Source organism: Protopterus annectens, chromosome 2.part1 (assembly GCF_019279795.1).
Source record: "Protopterus annectens isolate FY-2018-M chromosome 2.part1, PAN1.0, whole genome shotgun sequence".
Classification (NCBI taxonomy): Eukaryota; Metazoa; Chordata; order Ceratodontiformes; family Protopteridae; genus Protopterus; species Protopterus annectens.
Window position 1 is genome coordinate 921,450,899 of NC_056729.1, and position 19,780 is coordinate 921,470,678.

The window sequence follows — 19,780 nt, forward strand, 5'->3', positions numbered from 1 at the left end:
GAACCTATCAAGATTCAATCCTTTACCCTGATCCTGGGCAACTTTAACTATCCAACCATAGACTGGAAGAACTACTCATGCCAAAATACAAATTCCCACCCTTGATTTCGTTAATGCAAATGCCCCCACAAGAGGTGATAATATCTTGGACTTGGTATTAACTAAGATGAGTAACCACTGCAGAATCTCTACAGTGTTATTCTCCCTGGTAAGATCCAACCACAAAGTGGTCTCTTTCGAAGTCACCATCTCCCCTGACCTCCCCAGCTAGCAGTGTACCTCAGGGGTCAGTCTTGGGGCCTCTGTTGCTTGGAATATACTTTTCTGAGATACAGGCCAAAACCAATGGGCTATGGATGACCAAGTGTGCAAATGACTGCAAGGTGGGCACCGTCATCAAGTCCCCTAGTGATGTGGATATCCTCCAAGAGAGTCTCACCCAAATAAATGACTGGTGCCAGAAACATGGCCTCAAACTGAATGCCAAAAAATGCATTATCATCCCCTTTGGAGAGAGTGACGTCCCCACAAATTAGTACATTAATAACAAGGTCCTAAGCATGCAGTCAGTCGTAAGGGACTTGGGCACCCAGGTTGATAGCAAACTGACTTTTGACCACCACGTTGCCTCCGTTGTATGGAAAGCTTTCTACATCCCCCAAGTCATTAGTAAGGGTATCTCATTCAGGGACAAGGAGGTCATAACATCCCTGTATTTTTCTCTTATAAGACCCATTATTGAGTACAATGCCCTTTTTGGCATGTACCTCACAAAGCACATCCAGCAGCTGGAGAGACCACAAAATTCCTCACTAGGAGAATCCAGAGCCCCAAACAAATAAAATCGCTATCTTCATAAAACAAAGCCCATCCCCTCACTCTCTTCAGAAATAATTTGGATAAATGGATGTGGAGCTGCAAATTCACCCTGGAGTACTGCCCATGTCCCTTATTGGCAGAGACGGTCTGTATAATGTCTTACGGCTGCAATGACAGAAGACCTCCTACCCTGATTCTACCTCAGCTCATATCCGGGAATTAGAGATAATAATGTCATTTCCTGGGTATTATTGGCTAGGCTTGTAAAGGCTCTTGTGCCATTAGCCTAATAATCACTTAAGAACCTATGAACCTATACGCTTGAAAGTGGTTAATATTTTCTATGCATGATAACAAATGTATTGATAATGTACATGGTGCCCTTTGATTTATTTATTTTAATACAGAAGAATAGACCAGAAACAAATAAAATAAAGTAATTTTATCAATAATCACAACTGAACAAATGGAATGATACAAATTTTGAGATATTTAACAACACTATGAGCTGTATAGTGTTATGCACATGTATAATGTTCATAGTGAACAAGCAGTCTTTTCAAAGTTTTTGGGAATGGATAAAGAGTATGAAGGGATAGAAAGCACAGAAATCTAAACTAGGTGTATCTCAGACCATGCAGCAGGAAAAGATACCAAAGACGTACCAGAGTCCAAAGCAGGATGGATAGGAAAGATATGGACCAGATAAACAGAAGAAAAGGAGAGAGGGCAGATCTGTGAGGAACAAAAGAAGAAACATGAACGGCACAGGGAGGAACTGGGTGACATTTTTTGCGACAGATTCAAGGACACAATGACTGGAACATTGTGGATATGGAGGGATAGGAAAAAAGGAAGGAGAGGAAAGAAGTAGGGGTACTATAGGCTAGACTGATATAAAAAAAGAAAATGGACACAGAATGACTCAGCATAAAAAGTGCTATGACGACAAAGAAGTACACACTTGGTGCTGGAAGGATTACTGGCAGGTGAAGGGAGAAACAATGGACAAGTAGCTAGTATTGAAATTCAAATCCAGGAAGGTTAAAGGTGAGATCACATGAATCTGAGATGAGAAAATAAAGAACATGGAAAAACTTAAAAACTTAAAGGACCAAGATGTACAGAATAAAACAGGATATCAGATAGATGAGCAAAGCTACAAACTTAGGACAGGAATTGCACAGATTAATGTTTAAACACAAACAAAGTACAGAATGAAGAAGCAGAAAGCAGGGAGAACAGACGGGTTTCCATTGGGAGGTGAAAAGTGATAGCAAACATTAACAGTAAAGTGGGAAAAACAGAAAATAGGAAAAATATAAAATTCCATGGGAAAGTCAGGGATAGGGGTAATACCAAAGTAAGGGAGGGTGTCAGGGACCCAGGAAGCTAACATCTAATTTCCCAAATAAATATGGACATTTTAAATAAATATGGACATTTTAAAACTATAGGCAAAGTAAGAGAAGATAGACTAGATAACTTACTCCCGCAATGGGTGGTAGACAGTGAGCTTCATAAGCAGAGAGGAAAAGAAAGAAAGAAAAAGAAAGAAAGAAAAAGGAAAGGTAGGAACTATTTTACTCCACCTACAAAAACATTTGCGACTTTCCTTATGGAAGTTGATAAAGGATAGGAGAATGGAAGAATTATTCATGAAATGGATACAGGTCATCTACAAGGAGTCATAAGTTGATGTTGTGGTGGTTAATGAGGGACTTTCAGAAGTTGTGAAATTCAAAGAAGATTTTGACAGGGATAGAAACTATCCCCAGTTCTATTAATGTTAGTAATAATAGAGTTGGCATTGGACATGGTGAGGTTATTAAAGGCAATGAAGAAGAGAGTTTGATAAAGACAACATGCTTGCTATATGTAGATGTGTGCATAGTAACCTTGAAATATACATAGTACACATTAAAGCAAGTTATGCCAATAACAGGCAGGTCTGTTACAGATTCTGGGCTAAAATGCAATAAAAATAAAACAGTACTGCTAAGAATGGGCAGATTCAAAGGTAAATGGGGTATAAGAGAAGTGGAATACCTAAAATATCTGAGAATTCTGGAAGGGAAACTATGGCTGAAATAATAAAGAGGAATTTGGATGCAATGAGAATGAAGACAAAGGAGAATATGAAGTGAGAAAAAACAAACAACTACAGTACTGGGAGAATAAATGTGATAAGACTAATGGTTGTGCCAGTAATATTCCATGTACTAAGAAACCTATAGACAGACCTAGTGATGGGGTAGTTGGCTGAGTATAGAAAAGGAGGAAGGTAGAATACCAAGACACAATCTCAGAATGCTGAAACGGGGGGGGGGGTGCCACACATCCCCACATATGCTCTCACTGTCAATACTCTGACACTGTTGAGAGACAAGGTAAAATAAAGGTGCCCAGACAGAAGAGAGAGAGAAAAGAGAAAGAACTGGAATAGTTCCAGAAAGCAAACAAGACTAGGAAGAGGTAGGACAACATAATGTGGATAAAAGGGAAAAGAGGAGCCATGGGGCAGAAGGGACAGAAGACTGATAAGAAAGGCAGAGGAGTATGGAACAAATCTAGGACAAAAGAGAAGAGGGGCCTGCTGAAAGAGATGGGGTGGAAAACAACACATTTAAAAGATTTAAGGGGCTGAAAAGGAAGAATCATCTGCTTAAACAGGAATGGTGAAATTAAAATGTGTTAAAGAGCATACATTTAAAACACAGGGAGCAAGAAGTCACAGGATCAGAAAGAAAGAAGAGGGGGAATACAGGAAGCACCATAAAAATATGTAAAAAGATGAATACGAAAGGATGTAAGACATTTATAAAGACCTAAGTGCCAGAGAAGATAGAGCAAGAATGAGAAAGATACAAAATAATTAATTGAGTAAGGGAGGATGAATGAATGAAGCTCCATAAATATGGAAAGAAGTAAGGAATGTGTAGGTGTGGAGAATACACAGAGTTAAAAAAACAAGCATGAATAATGGGGTCTATATTAGAATATCGAACTTTCAAAATTTCGAGAGTTCTAATATTGAACCCTATTAATCGAAAATTTAAAACATTGAACATACAGAACAGTGAATTTTTTCATAGGGAAAAAAATGCTGTTCCAAAACACATACACACAACACAAGCACACCAAACAAACAGCAATCAACACACATACACCTAAACTCTTACACCTAACCGTACACTAAACTATATATACACCACTAACTATCCACTTACCTTAACCCAACCCCTAACCCTAAGGTCCGTCACTATCGCACAGTCACCTCACCTGTGCCCTAACCCTAACTCACCTACCCCACCCTAACCCTCACGTGCACACAATCGCACACTTACCTGACCCGCGCCCTAACCCTAACTCACCTAACCCTCACGTCCATACAATCGCACACTTACCTAAACCCGACCTGTAACTTTCTAACACAGCGCTGAAAATACCAAAGCAACAGAAACAGACAACCGAATTCTTTCCCTAGGAAAAAATTTAGCTTTCTGTTTCTTCGATATTTTCAGCATTCACTGAAAACGGGTCGATATTAGAACACTCGAAATTATGAAAGTTCGGTGTTCTAATATAGACCTGAATAATGCATAGATAGTTTTGAACACTACAGAGGCTGAGGGAAAGTGGCTTCAAAGAGAATGGCAGATGTTAGAGATGTAGATAGGAATGTGCACATGTACTGAGAATTTACATGAACACAATTAACATGGAGCAAAGCTCTGATGATACAGACAGAAATATATGGAAAGGAATGTTATAACACATGGGGCTTATGTGCATGGTGACTGAGAGGAGACAGAAAGAAATTGGAGGAAAGGGAACTAAAGGCAGTCAAACATAATGACGGTGTATGAAATCAAAAAGGAAAAGTAATGTGTAAGTGATCACTCAAGAACTGTATAAGACGTTCCTGACACTAACAAGGAGAATGATAAGATAAGCAAAGATGAGAAGGGTTGGAAAAGAAGAGAGAAGCATGGAAAGAAGTCCTAACCCACTACAGAATAAACATGGAAAAGGAATGGGGAGAGAATAAGGAATAAAAAGTGGCTAACCACTGGAGTGAAGAAAGTGCACCACAAATGGGGACTGCTGGCATATGAAACTGAGAAAAATGTCAATAAAGAGCCTTTAAAAACATGGAATGTGTTTTCACCATGGTTGCAAAATCTCATAGACACTACTCACACTCTGCTACAATGAAGTATGCCATTTCTGATAAAGTGCACCTACTTTGGTAATACCTTCTGTGAGTCACAAAATGTACAGTAGCAAGTCCTACTTTAACCTGTCAGTAATGTTGGATCCCCTTCCCACAAATTCACAAATGGTGCAGCCATGGAAGATACTTATACAAGTTGGGGTACCCTAAAACATACAAGGCAGAACTGGCAAAATCGTTTGGGAACAGAGAAAGCAACTCAAGGTTATGACCTGATTTGCACAAACTGGGATGTGGATGTCTCAGGTAAAACATCACACCTACTTTGACTGTAAAGTGATCACATAAAATGTACACACACACACACACACACACACACACACACACACACACACACACACACAAACACTGCCACTATCCCTGCTAAACCGTATCAATGACTGTTAAACTATAACAAGAAACAACAGTTGTCAGTCTCTTTTATCCACAGTCAGCCTCTATATCTATCATTTGCAGCAACATTACTGATTGTGTACACCTCAGATGTCTGACTGTAAAAAAAAAAAAGCCATAGTAATGGGCTCCAACTTGTTAAAGGTCAGATCAATGATTTGATTAAAGATCAAACAACAGTTGAGGTCATTCACTTCCATCCACACACTGTATTCACCAATTGTAGTCATTCTATTGTCTGTGCATCTTAGATGTCTGACAATCATCAAATAACAATAATGACCCTAGTAATGTATTTCAACTTGTTTTATGCAAATATAGTAGCCCTGCTAAGCCTAGTACAACCAAGATGTCAAGATAATAATGTGACTACAGCTTTTTATCATAAAAATATTTTACACAGTTCTGACTATTCAAAATTAATAAACTTCATTTCTGAATATTTTTAGTTATTATACTACCTGAACAGCTGCATTCCAAAAAAAATTTTTTTTTTAATTATGTGTCCTCCAGTTACCCATTTTGTCCTGTGCAAGTTCATAAGAGGGCTAAAGCTTATCCTTGTCCTCGCTGGGTGCAATTACCGGAACACAGAAGGACTGTGACAATTACAGCTTAAACAGAAAAACGTTTATACTGGTATTTCTGAGATAACTGCAAGCTCTTGCAGATGAAAAAAAGACAAGTGTAGAGAATTCAACATTCTAGCTCTTCACTTCACGATTCATTAAGACGCATGATTTGTGTGCTGAGTAGAACTTTGTTTTACTGAGAAATGCAGTGTATTTATTAATTGTCTATTTCCAGGAAGGGGAGAACCCCTCCAAGAAGGTTTGCTCAGGGTAATTGCTCATATTGCACTCCCCACCCCTATCCCCTAGCCAGCCTTGCATTTTATACTTGGAAGCTCAGAAGACTTTGGACTGTAATGTAACAATAGGATTATGTCCACTCCTTCAGATGATATGATGAAATGCATTCAAAAACAATTGCTAGACTATCTCCTGCAGGAAAAACTTCTAACCCCCTACACAACATGGCTTCCATCCTTCCCATAGCACTGCCTTTCTGACCTATATAAATACTGTCAATAAAGGTTCATAGGTGTGCACTAGGCTAATGGTCCTGGGGCCTTTACAAGCCTAGTCATAGGATTACCCTGGCATTGTGCCACCCAACCTTAGTTCCCAGTGCCTCTGTCGAGTAGAGCCACTGGTGTTATCCCTGGCTAGAGATATTGGCAAACTACTTTTTTCCTTATGTCTAGACTTGTCTAAAGCCTTCAGTACAGTTGCATAAGAAAAACTCATCAAAAACTAGAGATGCTTTACAGAGCCAAAACCGTTCTAACAGACGCAACTTAAACTAAACTTGTCACTACTTAGCTCCTCCCCAGTCTTCTTTCTGGTGTTCCTATCCTTACTAACATCCAGGCTTCACAAAAATTAAAACTTTAAACAAAGCTATAACAATGTTGCTAAATTTGCAGAAAATACCCCTTTCAGAACCCACCACTGTATAGCACTGAAAAGCCTAAACTGGTTAGAAGTGCCTCTTCAAATAACATATACACAGTTTTTACCACCTATGCAATTATCCAGCATCCATATGCCTGTCCAGCACTAAAAAAAATTTTACACAACTATGTTCCCAGTCAGTCATTGTGATCTAGTTAACACAAACTCCTGTCTGCCTACCTAGCAAATCTGCTGGGCATTTCATGTACTCTTACAAGGCTGCAAAGGGCTGGAACTCCTTACCTGTATCCATCAGGTCTATACCCTCCCTCTCATCTTTCAAAACCACTCCGACAGACTTCCCAGCTAAAATTTAGCTATTTTCCTGCTCAAAACCAGGATAAACTATATCCTAAAATGTTAGCAAGTACCTTTTCATTCCTTATACTCCTTACTTTCCCTTCTTCACTTACTTCCTTACTTCTATCAAATTCTCTTCCCTTACTTTCTCTCTTAATATACCATAAGCCTATTTTTATAGGTTCATAGGTTCATACTAGGCTATCTGCCCTGGGGCAATTATAAGCCTAGCCCGATTCTGTATGGCTTATGCCACCCCTTGATTTGAGTATACTGTGCCCTTTTTAAGGTTTAGTTTACTGTGCCTCTGTTTAATAGTGACACGGGAGTAATCCCTGGAACAAACCTACGATCCCCCATCCACTTATCGAGATTCTTCTTGAAGAGATTCAGTGAGGTGCTCTGCCTCACATGAACTGGAATTCTATTCCAGAGCGAAGGGAGCCTCTGGGTTATGAACCTGTCCCTCCAGCAAGTTCTATTTATTTCTGTGCTGAGGTTTAAGTCCCTCGAGCGTGTGGCTCTAAGGGATTTAGATTTACTGAGGTGGAGCATGTCCATTAATTCTGGATTTGACATAGCTTTGTATGTCAGGCATAGATCGCCTCGAAGTAGGCGGTATGCAACTGAGTAGAGCTGGAGTTTTTTTAACCGAGCAGCATATGGCATCTGTTTGAGACCCTTGATCCTCTTGGTGAGATACTTTTGGCGTTTTTCTAATTGCTGCAGGTGTCGGGTAAGGTGCATCTCAAAAGGGGCATTGTATTCTATTATGGGCCTGATGAGGGATGAATAAAGGGGCACGATTACCTCTCTTGAACTAGATGTGAAACCCTTCGTGATGAGGTGGGCTATGTAGAAGGTCTTTCTAACCACTTTGGCAATGTGGTTTTCAAAGGAGAGATTGCTATCAACTTGGGTCCCCAGGTCCCTAATAACTTTCTCTGTACTTAATGGGTTTCCGCCTATGTGGTAATTTGTGGGCACATTGTTTTTGCCAAAGGGTTTGACTATACATTTTTTGGCATTTAGCTTTAAACCATGGTGCTGGCACCAGTTATCTGTCTCTGTGAGACCTTTTTGAAGGATGTTTGTGTCAGCTGGAGAGTTGATTATGGCACCCAGTTTGCAGTCGTCTGCGAACTTGGTGAGCCATAGTCCTCCCACGCTTGTCTGTACCTCAGAAAAGTATATACCGAACAATAGTGGTCCCAGGACAGAACCCTGTGGGACGCCACTTGTGACCGGTTTCGAGTCTGACATGGCTCCAGTAACTCTCACTCTGTGGGTTCTGTCTTTGAGCCAGTTTGCGACCCATCTTGTGACATAGGGGTTTATATTTAAGCTGGATAGCTTATCTATGATGCCCGAGTGGGGTATTGTGTCAAATGCCTTTGCAAGGTCCAGATAGGCTGTGTGGACTACCTTCCCTTCATCTATGGCTTTGGTGACTGTTTCAAAGAAGTCAACCAGGTTCAAAAGGCAGGATCTGCCCTTGACAAAGCCGAACTGGGTAGGATCTAGTGTCTGTAGGTCCCCAATGTCTTTGTTTATGAGCTACATGATGATCCTCTCCATAGCCTTGCAGACTAAGCTAGTCAGGCTTATGGGGCGATAGTTTCCAGGGTCCGTAGAGGCTCCACCTTTGTGGAATGGGACCACTGTTGCTGTACGCCATTCTGTGGGCACATATCCTGTAGTGAGGCTGAGATTGTATAGCTGTTTTATTTGAGGGATTAGTTCCTCTTGTAGTTCATGTAGGACGCAACCTGGGACGCCATCTGGTCCCATGGAAGCAGTGTTTTTTGCTTTGGAGAGGGCAGCCTTCACCTGAGCATCTGAGATGTTCGGGAGGCAGCCTTCTGCCGGGATAGATACTTGCTCTTTTGGGGGGGGGAGGGTGGAGAAGTTTGCACTGAACCTGTCTGCCAGGATATTGGCGATGTCTGTGGGTTCAGTGTATTTTTTGTCATTTAGAATCAACTCAGAACAAGTCTGGGAGTTGCATCCCAGGTTTCTAACATAACTGAAAAAAGCCTTATGATTGTCTTTGGTGTCCTGTGCAATTTTTCTCTCGAAGCTGGCCTTGGAGGATTTTATGAGGGATCGTAATTTTTTGCTAGTACTGATCAGAGATGCCTTCCCTATTAGGGATTTTGCTCTATCATGTAGTAGTTTCCTCCTTCTGTTGTACAGTTTATTTATGGCAGGGGTCCACCAGACTGGACGCCTGCCTTTGGATGATTGGGTCTTGGTTTTGTTTGGGATAGCATGATCCATGCATTCCGAGAGACGTCCGTAGAATGCATTTATATAGGATTCTGCAGTTTGGGCTGTAGTTTTCACTGGCCCTGGGGCCTTGAAGGATTCCACTTCGGTTTTCAGAAGTGAGAAGTTCACTTTTGAGACGTTTTTCACTGTGGTTTTCTGGGCTGGGGGTGGGGTCGGGATGTGGACATCCAGTGAAATTAATTTATGGTCTGATCTTACCAATGAGGGATATACTTCTGGTGTGGAGCATAGAGTCCCCATGTTGGTAATGATCAGGTCTAGTATGTTGTCCCCTCTTGTGGGAGTGGTGACCAGTTGTTCCATAGCATTTGAGTTTATAATTTCCAGGAATCTTTGGGCTAAGGTGCTGGGGCTTGAGTAGTGCTCCCAGTCAATGTTTGGGTAGTTGAAGTTGCCCAATATAATGGTGTTCGGAGAGATCTTCATGCTCTCCAATGTTTTCAAGAAGGCCGAATGGGATTCCTGACTTTGAGAGGGTGGTCTTTAGGATGCTATAAACTGAAAAGCAGTCTTGCCCACTGTTAGTTGCACATGGATGGTCTCCGATACTTCATGCAATGCCACTAACCTGGAGGTGTGGATATCCTTGATAAATATGGAAACTCCTCCTCCTTTTGTGGTTCGGTCCGGGTTTTGGGGCCGAAAAGCATGATATGAGGTATAGCCTGGTAGTGCTGGGGTGCTCTCTAGAGCCTTGAACCAGGTTTCTGTCACTGCACAGATATCGATGTTCTCCATACTGAGGATGGCATTTTCCCTCACTTCATATAGCAATTCCTGTTTGCATTAGACTAACTTACCTTTAGTTTCTCTACAAACTGTCAAAAATTTCTCTAAATATAAAATGATTGTCATATAACTTGTATTCATTCTTAACCAATGTTTTTATAGCATATCTAGTTTGTTATAATTATTGAAACTGTAGATGCTTTTGTTTTATTTTTGAAGATTGTAAAATTATTGTTCTCAAAATGTTTTGTAATAATTTAATAATTTCAAACATTTCTCCCTGGTCCTCGGCAGAAAAGGGACTTATACCAATTTGGAATTTCCTGGTAATCAAATGTCAATAAATAAACAAATATGTTAAACCAAGGTCCCATCTCCCTGGTTGGTGGTAGTGCAGGTAGATGCAAAAGGCCTGATCGCAATTATTAAAGAGAGCAGGGGATTTCCCATGAGGCCTGACTAAATTTCCCCTAAATGTATAAATACCAACCTTATTTTAATGACAAAAAAGATGCAAGTCTATTGAGTCTAACCTACTTAACAATAATACGGAAGACAAGTAAGATTCAAATGAAAATTGTCAAGTCTCTAGCTCAGGTCACTAATACAACATCATTTTTCCTGTATAGACAGGTCTTATCATAGTGATTGTTGTTCCTCAGCTTGATAGTTCTATTTCAAAATTTCAAAGGCTACAACTGTAATAAGGAAATATATATATATATATATATATATATATATATATATATATATATATACATATGTGTGTGTGTATAATGGTCATATGAAATGTCACTTACCTTACTGTGTACATGTGCTATGAAATTCTGATGTGCTTTCTGGAGCTTTTCATTTATCTCTGGTCGTAAAGCAAGGATATCAATATAATCAGAAGCCTTTTCATTTGCCAGGTTGTATTTTAAGTCAGTGATGGTTCTCTTAAACCAGTAGCAATGATCGTTGGCAGAACAATAGGTGTTCAGTGCATATTCAGTTTCTTGGGCCACAGCTGCAAAAAAAAAAATGTATATATATATATATATATATATATATATATATATATATATATATATATATATCTCAATTATCCATTTATACTTCTGACCTGTAAGCAAAACACATCTGGAAATACTGTGTTGTAGACTTTTCTGACTCTGTATCTAATATTTTGTTGATCACCAAATTCAGTCACTGTTGTCACTAGTTTTGTATAAAATATGCATGTTGCTTGCAGTCACAAGTGTTAATCTGCATAATAGTTAAACAAAGATAAAGAATGCAACAAATGCAATATGTGGGTGTATAGCAGAATGTGTTACATTCTATAAATCAAAACAATGAAAAAATGCTTGACTAAGGAACAAAGTAGATCATTTTTGCTGACTCAAACCTAATTCTGTATTCCACAATATATCTAGATGAATGCTAAACAAGGAAATAAATGTTTTGTTGATAAGAGATGCTACATTGCCAAAGTTACAGACATGGAAAACAACATATTCCTTATATTCATCGTTTAACCCCCTGCTCTGGAACATTATTTGCAGTGACACAGATTTTGCTTTTTTCTCAGGAAGGACACCAGAAAATCTTGAATTTAGGTTGAGTATTGGAAAACACAATGTTTTTATGGGCTAAGGAATTGTAGACCAGAGCCCTGATTCTTCATATCTTGTTACATTCTGTATTCATTTCCTTTAATATTACATATATATTAATGTTGTTCCCAATAAGCTTGATCCCAAGCCCTGTTCAGTTCTAGTTTCAAACACATTCATCTGTTGACTTAGCTTGGGCCTACTACTTCTCTGCAGTCTCAGACCTTGTCAAACCTACTAAACTATAACACGTTTTAACAACTGTAAGAAACAGTCTGATTCAGGGTTCTCCTACAGCTTTATTGCTGTTTTACTTCCATGTAACTGATTATACAAACACTTACAGTATCTTACTTGTGTACCCTTATAAATTTTTAATTACAACTGTATAACATCACTTTTATTCTCTAGTAACTCTATAATTACCATCCGAGTCTGTCTTTTAATAGGGTTGCTTGCTGGCACTCCAGCCCTTTCACCTCCATGGAATCCTGCCTTGTGTTTTATGTCACTGCCAGTAACACAAAATCCAAAATGACATGTGGTAGACATAAGCCTTGCATCATTTATGGAGGTACCATCCAGGACAGGGTGGCCACATCACATTTATACTAATTTATCATTGCCCTGAGGTAAAACTGCATATGGGTTGGGTCCCTTTTTTCTCATTGTGTTATTCAAGGAGTACACAACACAAAAACTGATAGGAAGGAGTTAAACATCAATGGCTTATCTAGAGTACTGCTTAATAAATTGAGGTTTAGCTACAGCTAGCTGGGCATAGTTTAGAATTACTTCAAGGCGGTGATCTCACATTTATAATGGAGATCTGGATGGAGGGAAAACTTTGGTTTCACTTCTGGCAGCTACTCCTACTAGTGTCTACATTACCTAGGGGCCTACATGTGGCATTATCAGGGGGAGGGTCCTGTCTGCTTAGACACCTCTTTAATATGGTTCAGATTCCTAGCAGTTTGAATGGCTCTTTGTCATGAAAGCAAGAGTAAACAGTACTGTTTGTCTGACACTTACTGGACTGTCTGAAGGTTTTCCTGCAGGAATTTCATGCTTTCTTCATTAAATCAATATGAATCATCCACATTGGTTATTTTGGAATAACTTTAAGATCTGGTTAATGTTGAGTTTACATTGTTTTCCCTAATTCTTCCAACATTTACTTACTGCCTATTGAAATTCTCTTAATCTGGACAAGAATGAAACATCAGATTAAAGGTTAGTAAAGAACTAGAAATCTTTACAGTTGCAAACTACATCTTTATTTTCTCCATAATCACTGTTAAGGACTCAGCAAATCTCCAATTAGTGCTACATTTCATTGCATCACTTTTAGTCCTACTAAGTAATTGGAGATATTGCCAGTGAACTTGGCTAAAACCTTGGTTCAAAAATAATTTGCTTTGCTATTCCCATGGTATACGTGGAGACCTAATTATCAGATGACTGCATTAAACAGCATCCCATTGAAATGACTGCTAGTTGTTATAGATTACTGTGAGAAAATATTCTGCAACAAACACAGACAAAGAATGTATTGATGCTGGTAAGCATTCATTACTTATGTTATAGCAGAAGTAATAATATGCCTTGAGATATACTCCAGCTCCATTTTCATAGATATATATATATATATATATATATATATATATATATATATATATATATACAGATATATATATATATATATATAGATATAGATATATATATTTTATATATATATATATATATATATATAGATATATATAGATATATATGTATAATATATATATATATATATATATATATAATATATTTATATATATATATATATATATATATATATATATATATATATATATAGGGTCTATATCACTTCGACGAAACGTCAGAAGTTCGAACACCATATGTTCGAACTTCTAACCTCGAAGTGCAAAACCATCGAAAGCTTAGAACAGCGATTTTTTTCCCAGGGAAAAAAAATCGCTATTCCAAGAAACACACACACACAAGACAAGCACACCAAAGAAACAGCAATCCACACACATACACTTAAAATCCTAGATCTAACCCTACACAACTGTACATACACTATTATCTATCCACTTACCTTAACCCAAACTCTAACCCTAAGGTCCATCACTATCGCACACTCACCTGACCTGTGCCCTAACTCACCTATCCTGCCCTAACCCTAAAGTCTGTCACTATTGCACACCCACCTCACCTGTGCCCTAACCCTAACTCACCTAACCCGTGCTCTAACCCTAACATCCACACAATCGCACACTTACCTGAACTCGACCCGTAACTTTCCACCACAGTCCTGAAAATATTGACGTTGATATAAAACACAAGTGAACCAGAACAAAATGGCTGCTGGAATCACACCATTCAATAAGTAGTCACCAGTATAAAATTAAAATTTCTTCTTTATTCCACAGACGATAAAAAGGACAAAATGAGCGCTTTCACGTATGCACCATACGCTTCATCAGATTTCACTATACATTAAAGCAGCTCAGTTTATATAGTGTTATTCATCTTTCAATTAACACAATTACTTTGCTAATTAATGACACTCCTATCTCTTTCTAAAAGGTATAGCTGATTCTTAGGGCTATATTAAATACATGCTGATTGAATATAACAATATCCAACAATTCATCAACATCACATCCATGCTTTGTGGAATCAAGTTCATTTATATAAATATTAGCCCAAGCGCAGTATCATATTTAATATAATATAACAAAGTAAAATAAAATAAAATAATAAAAATAATAAAACAATATAACAAGAGTGACAAATCAATTAGCATTATTATTTTTTTTTTTTTTTTTTTTAGTCCTGAAAATAGCGAAGCCACAGAAACGGCCCACCAAATTCTTTCCCTGGGAAAGAATTTGATATTCCGCAGATTCCCGATAATCTGTTTTCGAACTTCACAGTTCAAACATACGGTGTTTGAACTGCTGAAGTTTCGACGACCTGATAGGAGCCATATATATATATATATATATATATATATATATATATATATATATATATATATATATATATAAAATATATATATATATATATATATATATATATATATATATATATAATATAAACAAATACATATATATGTGTGTGTGTGTCTTAAAAAATCCATCCCCCTCTGAGGATTTTATGTTAGGTGTAAAACACACACCAAAATCTGAAAGGATATAACTCATATGCCCTGTATAATGCAGGATAGATTTAACCATTCTGATGGAGTATGCACAAACCTTCAACTGCTGATGCTATTGCTAACACAAAGCCTGTAAAGGAGTAAGTACAGGTCAATATAATGAGATGTCCATAACGCTTAGCCATTACTTTGTGCCACACTTATTTTCCCAGTATTTACCCAGCTCCCTAAAATGTTATGCTACACTTGAAGTAACACATACGTATTAACAGTCTTGGCTAAACAACAGAAATTAATTACATCTGGCTCTGTTCTACATTGTGAGAATAAAATGTATGTTTGATGGGCAGAACAGAAAATCAGACTGTGTTTAATTATTCTTTGACATGAACAAAATATTTTTTTCATCTTACTGGTATAGATAAAGTTGCTCTTTTACATGCAGAACAGACATGTTTTCAGCATGTACTTGACATGAAAGAAAGACACTGGACTATAAATATATTGGGCTTTATTTCCTTCTGGGTTAAATTAGTCATCTTAATATTAATTATGGGTGTAATTTTGTATTCTTCCTTTCCGTGCAAGAATGCTATGTCCTGCTGCTTTGATAAATTTGTTACATGACTTGGTTTTATATACTTGTGGGATACAGAGATTGCGATGTTTGAGATACACTGAAGAAACCGATTTGGTGGACAAAGGTAAATTGCTCTGATTCGCAACTCATGCTGGCATTAAAGTTTGTCTTAAATGTTGCCTTTGGTGCAGGAAGATCAAAAGGCTGTGGGTTATAGTCCCACTCCAGGTGACTGGATTGCTGACACTGCACTGCAGCATTAGGGAAGTGCTGCACTCCTGAGTGTGTTGTCCTTTGGATGAGATGTTAAAGCAATTTCCATATTTTTGAATTGGTGGCATCTGAGGTGGATGTAAAAGATCCTATGGCATGTATTGAACAGAGTAGGGGTCTTTCATTTATATAAAAAAACAACTCTCATTTACAACATGCTTACATATTTACAAATATTTACAAATGTACGAATATATAGATGTACAAATGTATTTATACATATTCATAATTTCCTTTACAATCATACTAAATTTTCATCCCTATTAGACCCCACTCTTTTTTTCATAACCATCATCTGATTTTACTTAATATTGTTACTAAAATCCATTTACATTAAACATAATTTTGCATAATCCATATGAGATTAAATAACTTATCTATTCTTAACATATTCTTTACATCTATTCTTATAATATCCATATTTAATAATATCCATGTTTATTTTTTCCACTTATTTTATATCTTTGAAAAACTATCTTATTTACATAGTTTTCCACATTTTATATTCTTTTACATTTCAAAAATACATGTTCAGTAGTTTCTTCTTCTTAACAATGTAAACATATTCTATCACTTTTCTTTTTATATGGCATATTTCCCTTTACTGGTACTTAGATTTATCTATTACCAGTCTCCACAAAAGTCTTGGCATTCTACTAACTAACTACATCATTTGCTTATTTTTATAGCTTCATCTGTTAGATTTTCCCATGGTTTTACATAATAGTATTTTATCATTACATTCTTATACCATATTTTTGTATCCTTTTCTGTACCATAAGTTTTAATTTTCCAGAAAAATATTTTTTCTTGGTAACATTTTATTTCTTCATTTATATACTCCTTTTCTATTTTTGCCATGCCCTGCCATTTTTCGTGCTTATATGTATACAATTTTTCTACGTTCATGCTTATATTTATAACATTTTTCTACTAATGTCTCATCTTTTTCATTTATGCATTTTAACACTTTGTGCAAATTTAATGAAGCAGCATATACCACTGGTTAATTAACTTCCTTCTAATTTTTCTTCTGTTTCTACTACTTCTAAAATATATTCTCTTTATTTTCATTTTCTTCTCTTTCTTTTCTTTAGTCTTATTTTCATTTTTGCAATCCATCTGTGAAGCCTCTGCACTGGCCCAGTAATCAAGGAGCCTCAGTCTTCACCACTGGCAACATCTAGGGGACATACACACTGGGAGGATGACAAGTACACACACAATAAAGTGGAATTTCCCTTAAGAACACACACAGAGATTACAGTCAGTCTGAGGGTGGTGTCTCCCTCTTTCTCCATATCCCCAATAAGAATCCCCACTGTAGCAGCTATAGGGTGAAGATCTCTGCTGAGGGGCCAAGAAAAGACCTCCAGCACCCTCTTTGTCCAACCAGTGCTTCATGTCCCTCCCCAAGCAGCTCACACACACACACACACACACACACACACACTTTGAAATTTGATTTATATACAAACACACACACGCACACACACACACGCACACACACAAACACACACACACACACACACACACATATACACACACACACACACACACACACACACACACACACACACACACACACACACACACCTAGGGAAGGCTGGCACAGGTGTACTAGCTGTGCCCCCTTCTACCCATACTATAAGGTAGTTTCCACTGCCAACAACCCCTACTTATCAGCTACTATAAGGCCCTTACAAAGGGTGTTCAGTCCTACTGTGTAATGTTGCTATTATCCAAATGGTAGATTTAACCAAGACTTGCAAGGCTATTTAGGAGTGGCCTGTACAGTGTCACCAAATACATATGCAAGTACTCTCAGAGCTTAAATATGTCTCACAAATATTAACTACAAAGATAGATTTAAATATGTTTAATAATTAATAAAAGAACAAGACAATACTCAGAAAACAAACACAGTTACTTCAGAGTTCAAAATCACAGGAAATATTTTAAAACAACATTGCAGAACAGTCGCAAATAAATATAGAAAATATCTAAGCTAATCTTTACTATATTCTTAACTATATCTAAAAAAAATTACTGTACCTTAGTTACTTACTATTAGCAATTGCGGTGGTGGTGCTGTGGTAGCGTTGTCACCTCACAGTAAGACTTTATCCTGTTCGATTCTCAGCTAAAGTGTCTTCTGTGTGGAGACATGCATGAATGGGCATACCTTCATTGAAGGTTGTGTGTCAGGGCTGGCAACTTGGTATGTAAAAATCTACTGCCAATCATTAGCGGACCGGAGTTCCGCTGTGGCGATCCCTAACCGGGAAAAGCTGAAAGATACAGCATACAACAAGTTACTTACTATTAGCAAGGCAAGTGCAGATGCTGATGATGAGTGCATGCTCTTGCTAGGTCCACGACAAAATGCAAAATGCAGTCTCTGTCTGACAGAGTTCTAAAATTAATATCTAATATTACTGCTGGGTTTGCTTGGATGACATCACTTTTTGTCACCTGACTTTCAGTTCCCAGGCTAAACGCCTCAGTGTCCAACATTTAAAATCTCTCTGTGAAAATACACAGCCTTCAGATGTTTGCAAATGCTAGAAGACATAAAACAATAAAACACTTACAAAATAATGTAGAAGGCACCCTAGTTCTAGATGTCCTGTCTCCTTGCTGCATTGAAACTAACTTTTATAACACAATTGTAAAATAATTTAATTTCAACTTATTTTCTTGATGTTTTGCAAGTTAACTCTGTATGTTCCAGTTTCTACTATTACAACACGCATTTGCACAGGTATATAATTTATATACATTTCTGTTCTTTTCTAGTACAGTACACTGTGGACACATCCTTGAAGCTCAGTACTGTACAAACCCTGTTCAACACACACTTCTGTACCAGTAGTTTAATATACACATAACATATAGTTCTGTATAAGTCATATCAATATTCACAAATTACACAGAATTATTTACAAAATTCCAGATAGCTGGCCGACAGTGTGACACCATCAATAAATGTCCAGTTTTGTTACATTTATATCATTTCAATTCACATCTGTACATCATGTCATATTTCCTCAAAAATGTAACATTTTCTTTTATCACAGTTGCTTATCAAAAGTCCTTTTCTTTTCCACAAAAATGTTTTGGGTTGTCCCCAGTATTTTACAGCACCCTCTATTCCCCTTCACATTTACCATGTGGTACATGTATAACTTTTTCTCTTTCTATTTTTAACACAATATTACAATCCCATCCACTGGTCCATAAACACCTTTTATCATATACTTTTGCAATACCCAGTACTTCTTTGCATAAAGTTTTCAAATGTCCTTTCAAAGTCTCTCTTTCCACCTCTGTTCAAAACTGTATATGGATTTTCTTTTTTGTTTACCTATTAAATGCTTTTATCACATAAAAATTCCATGGGTTACAGTTTTTTTCATATTCTCCAAGAAAAAAGTCTATTGAAAAAGCAGCTAAATATAAGGTCATAAATGTCTCTTTGTTAATAAGATTAAATGCTCTCGCCTCATGTGCTTTTACACCCAAAGGAGCTAATAAACTGTCCCATACTTTACACCTGTCAATTTCTTTCTCTTCTTTACTTTAAATCTTTACCACATACTTCAGTTTTTATCATCTTTTGCTTTCTTTTTTGCTACTCCCTTTTTGCCTTCTTTTACTTTCTCTGCATATGTTTTCTTTTCTATCTCAACACTATTTTTCAAGATTGTCTCTGCATCCTCCTTCTACATTTTCTCCATAATGTTCCTCCAGGAAATGTCATCTCATGTTCTGCCTCACTCTGCATCACCATTTCTTTAAGTAAATCATCTCGCACCCCTCCCGACAGGAGGGTTGTAATTACTCGTCCATCATTTGCTGACTCACATC

The 19,780-nt window shown here is 37.5% G+C and overlaps 1 protein-coding gene across 1 annotated transcript in view; it reads right to left on the reverse strand.

The window, feature by feature from the left end:
* LOC122794919 (NACHT and WD repeat domain-containing protein 2-like) overlaps window positions 1-19,780 on the reverse strand; it is a 1,236,179-nt gene that overhangs the window by 786,129 nt on the left and 430,270 nt on the right. Inside the window, exon 9 of the mRNA XM_044063511.1 lies at window positions 11,088-11,296. Coding sequence (XP_043919446.1) covers window positions 11,088-11,296 — 209 coding nt within the window. The remainder of the gene's footprint in view (window positions 1-11,087; window positions 11,297-19,780) is intronic.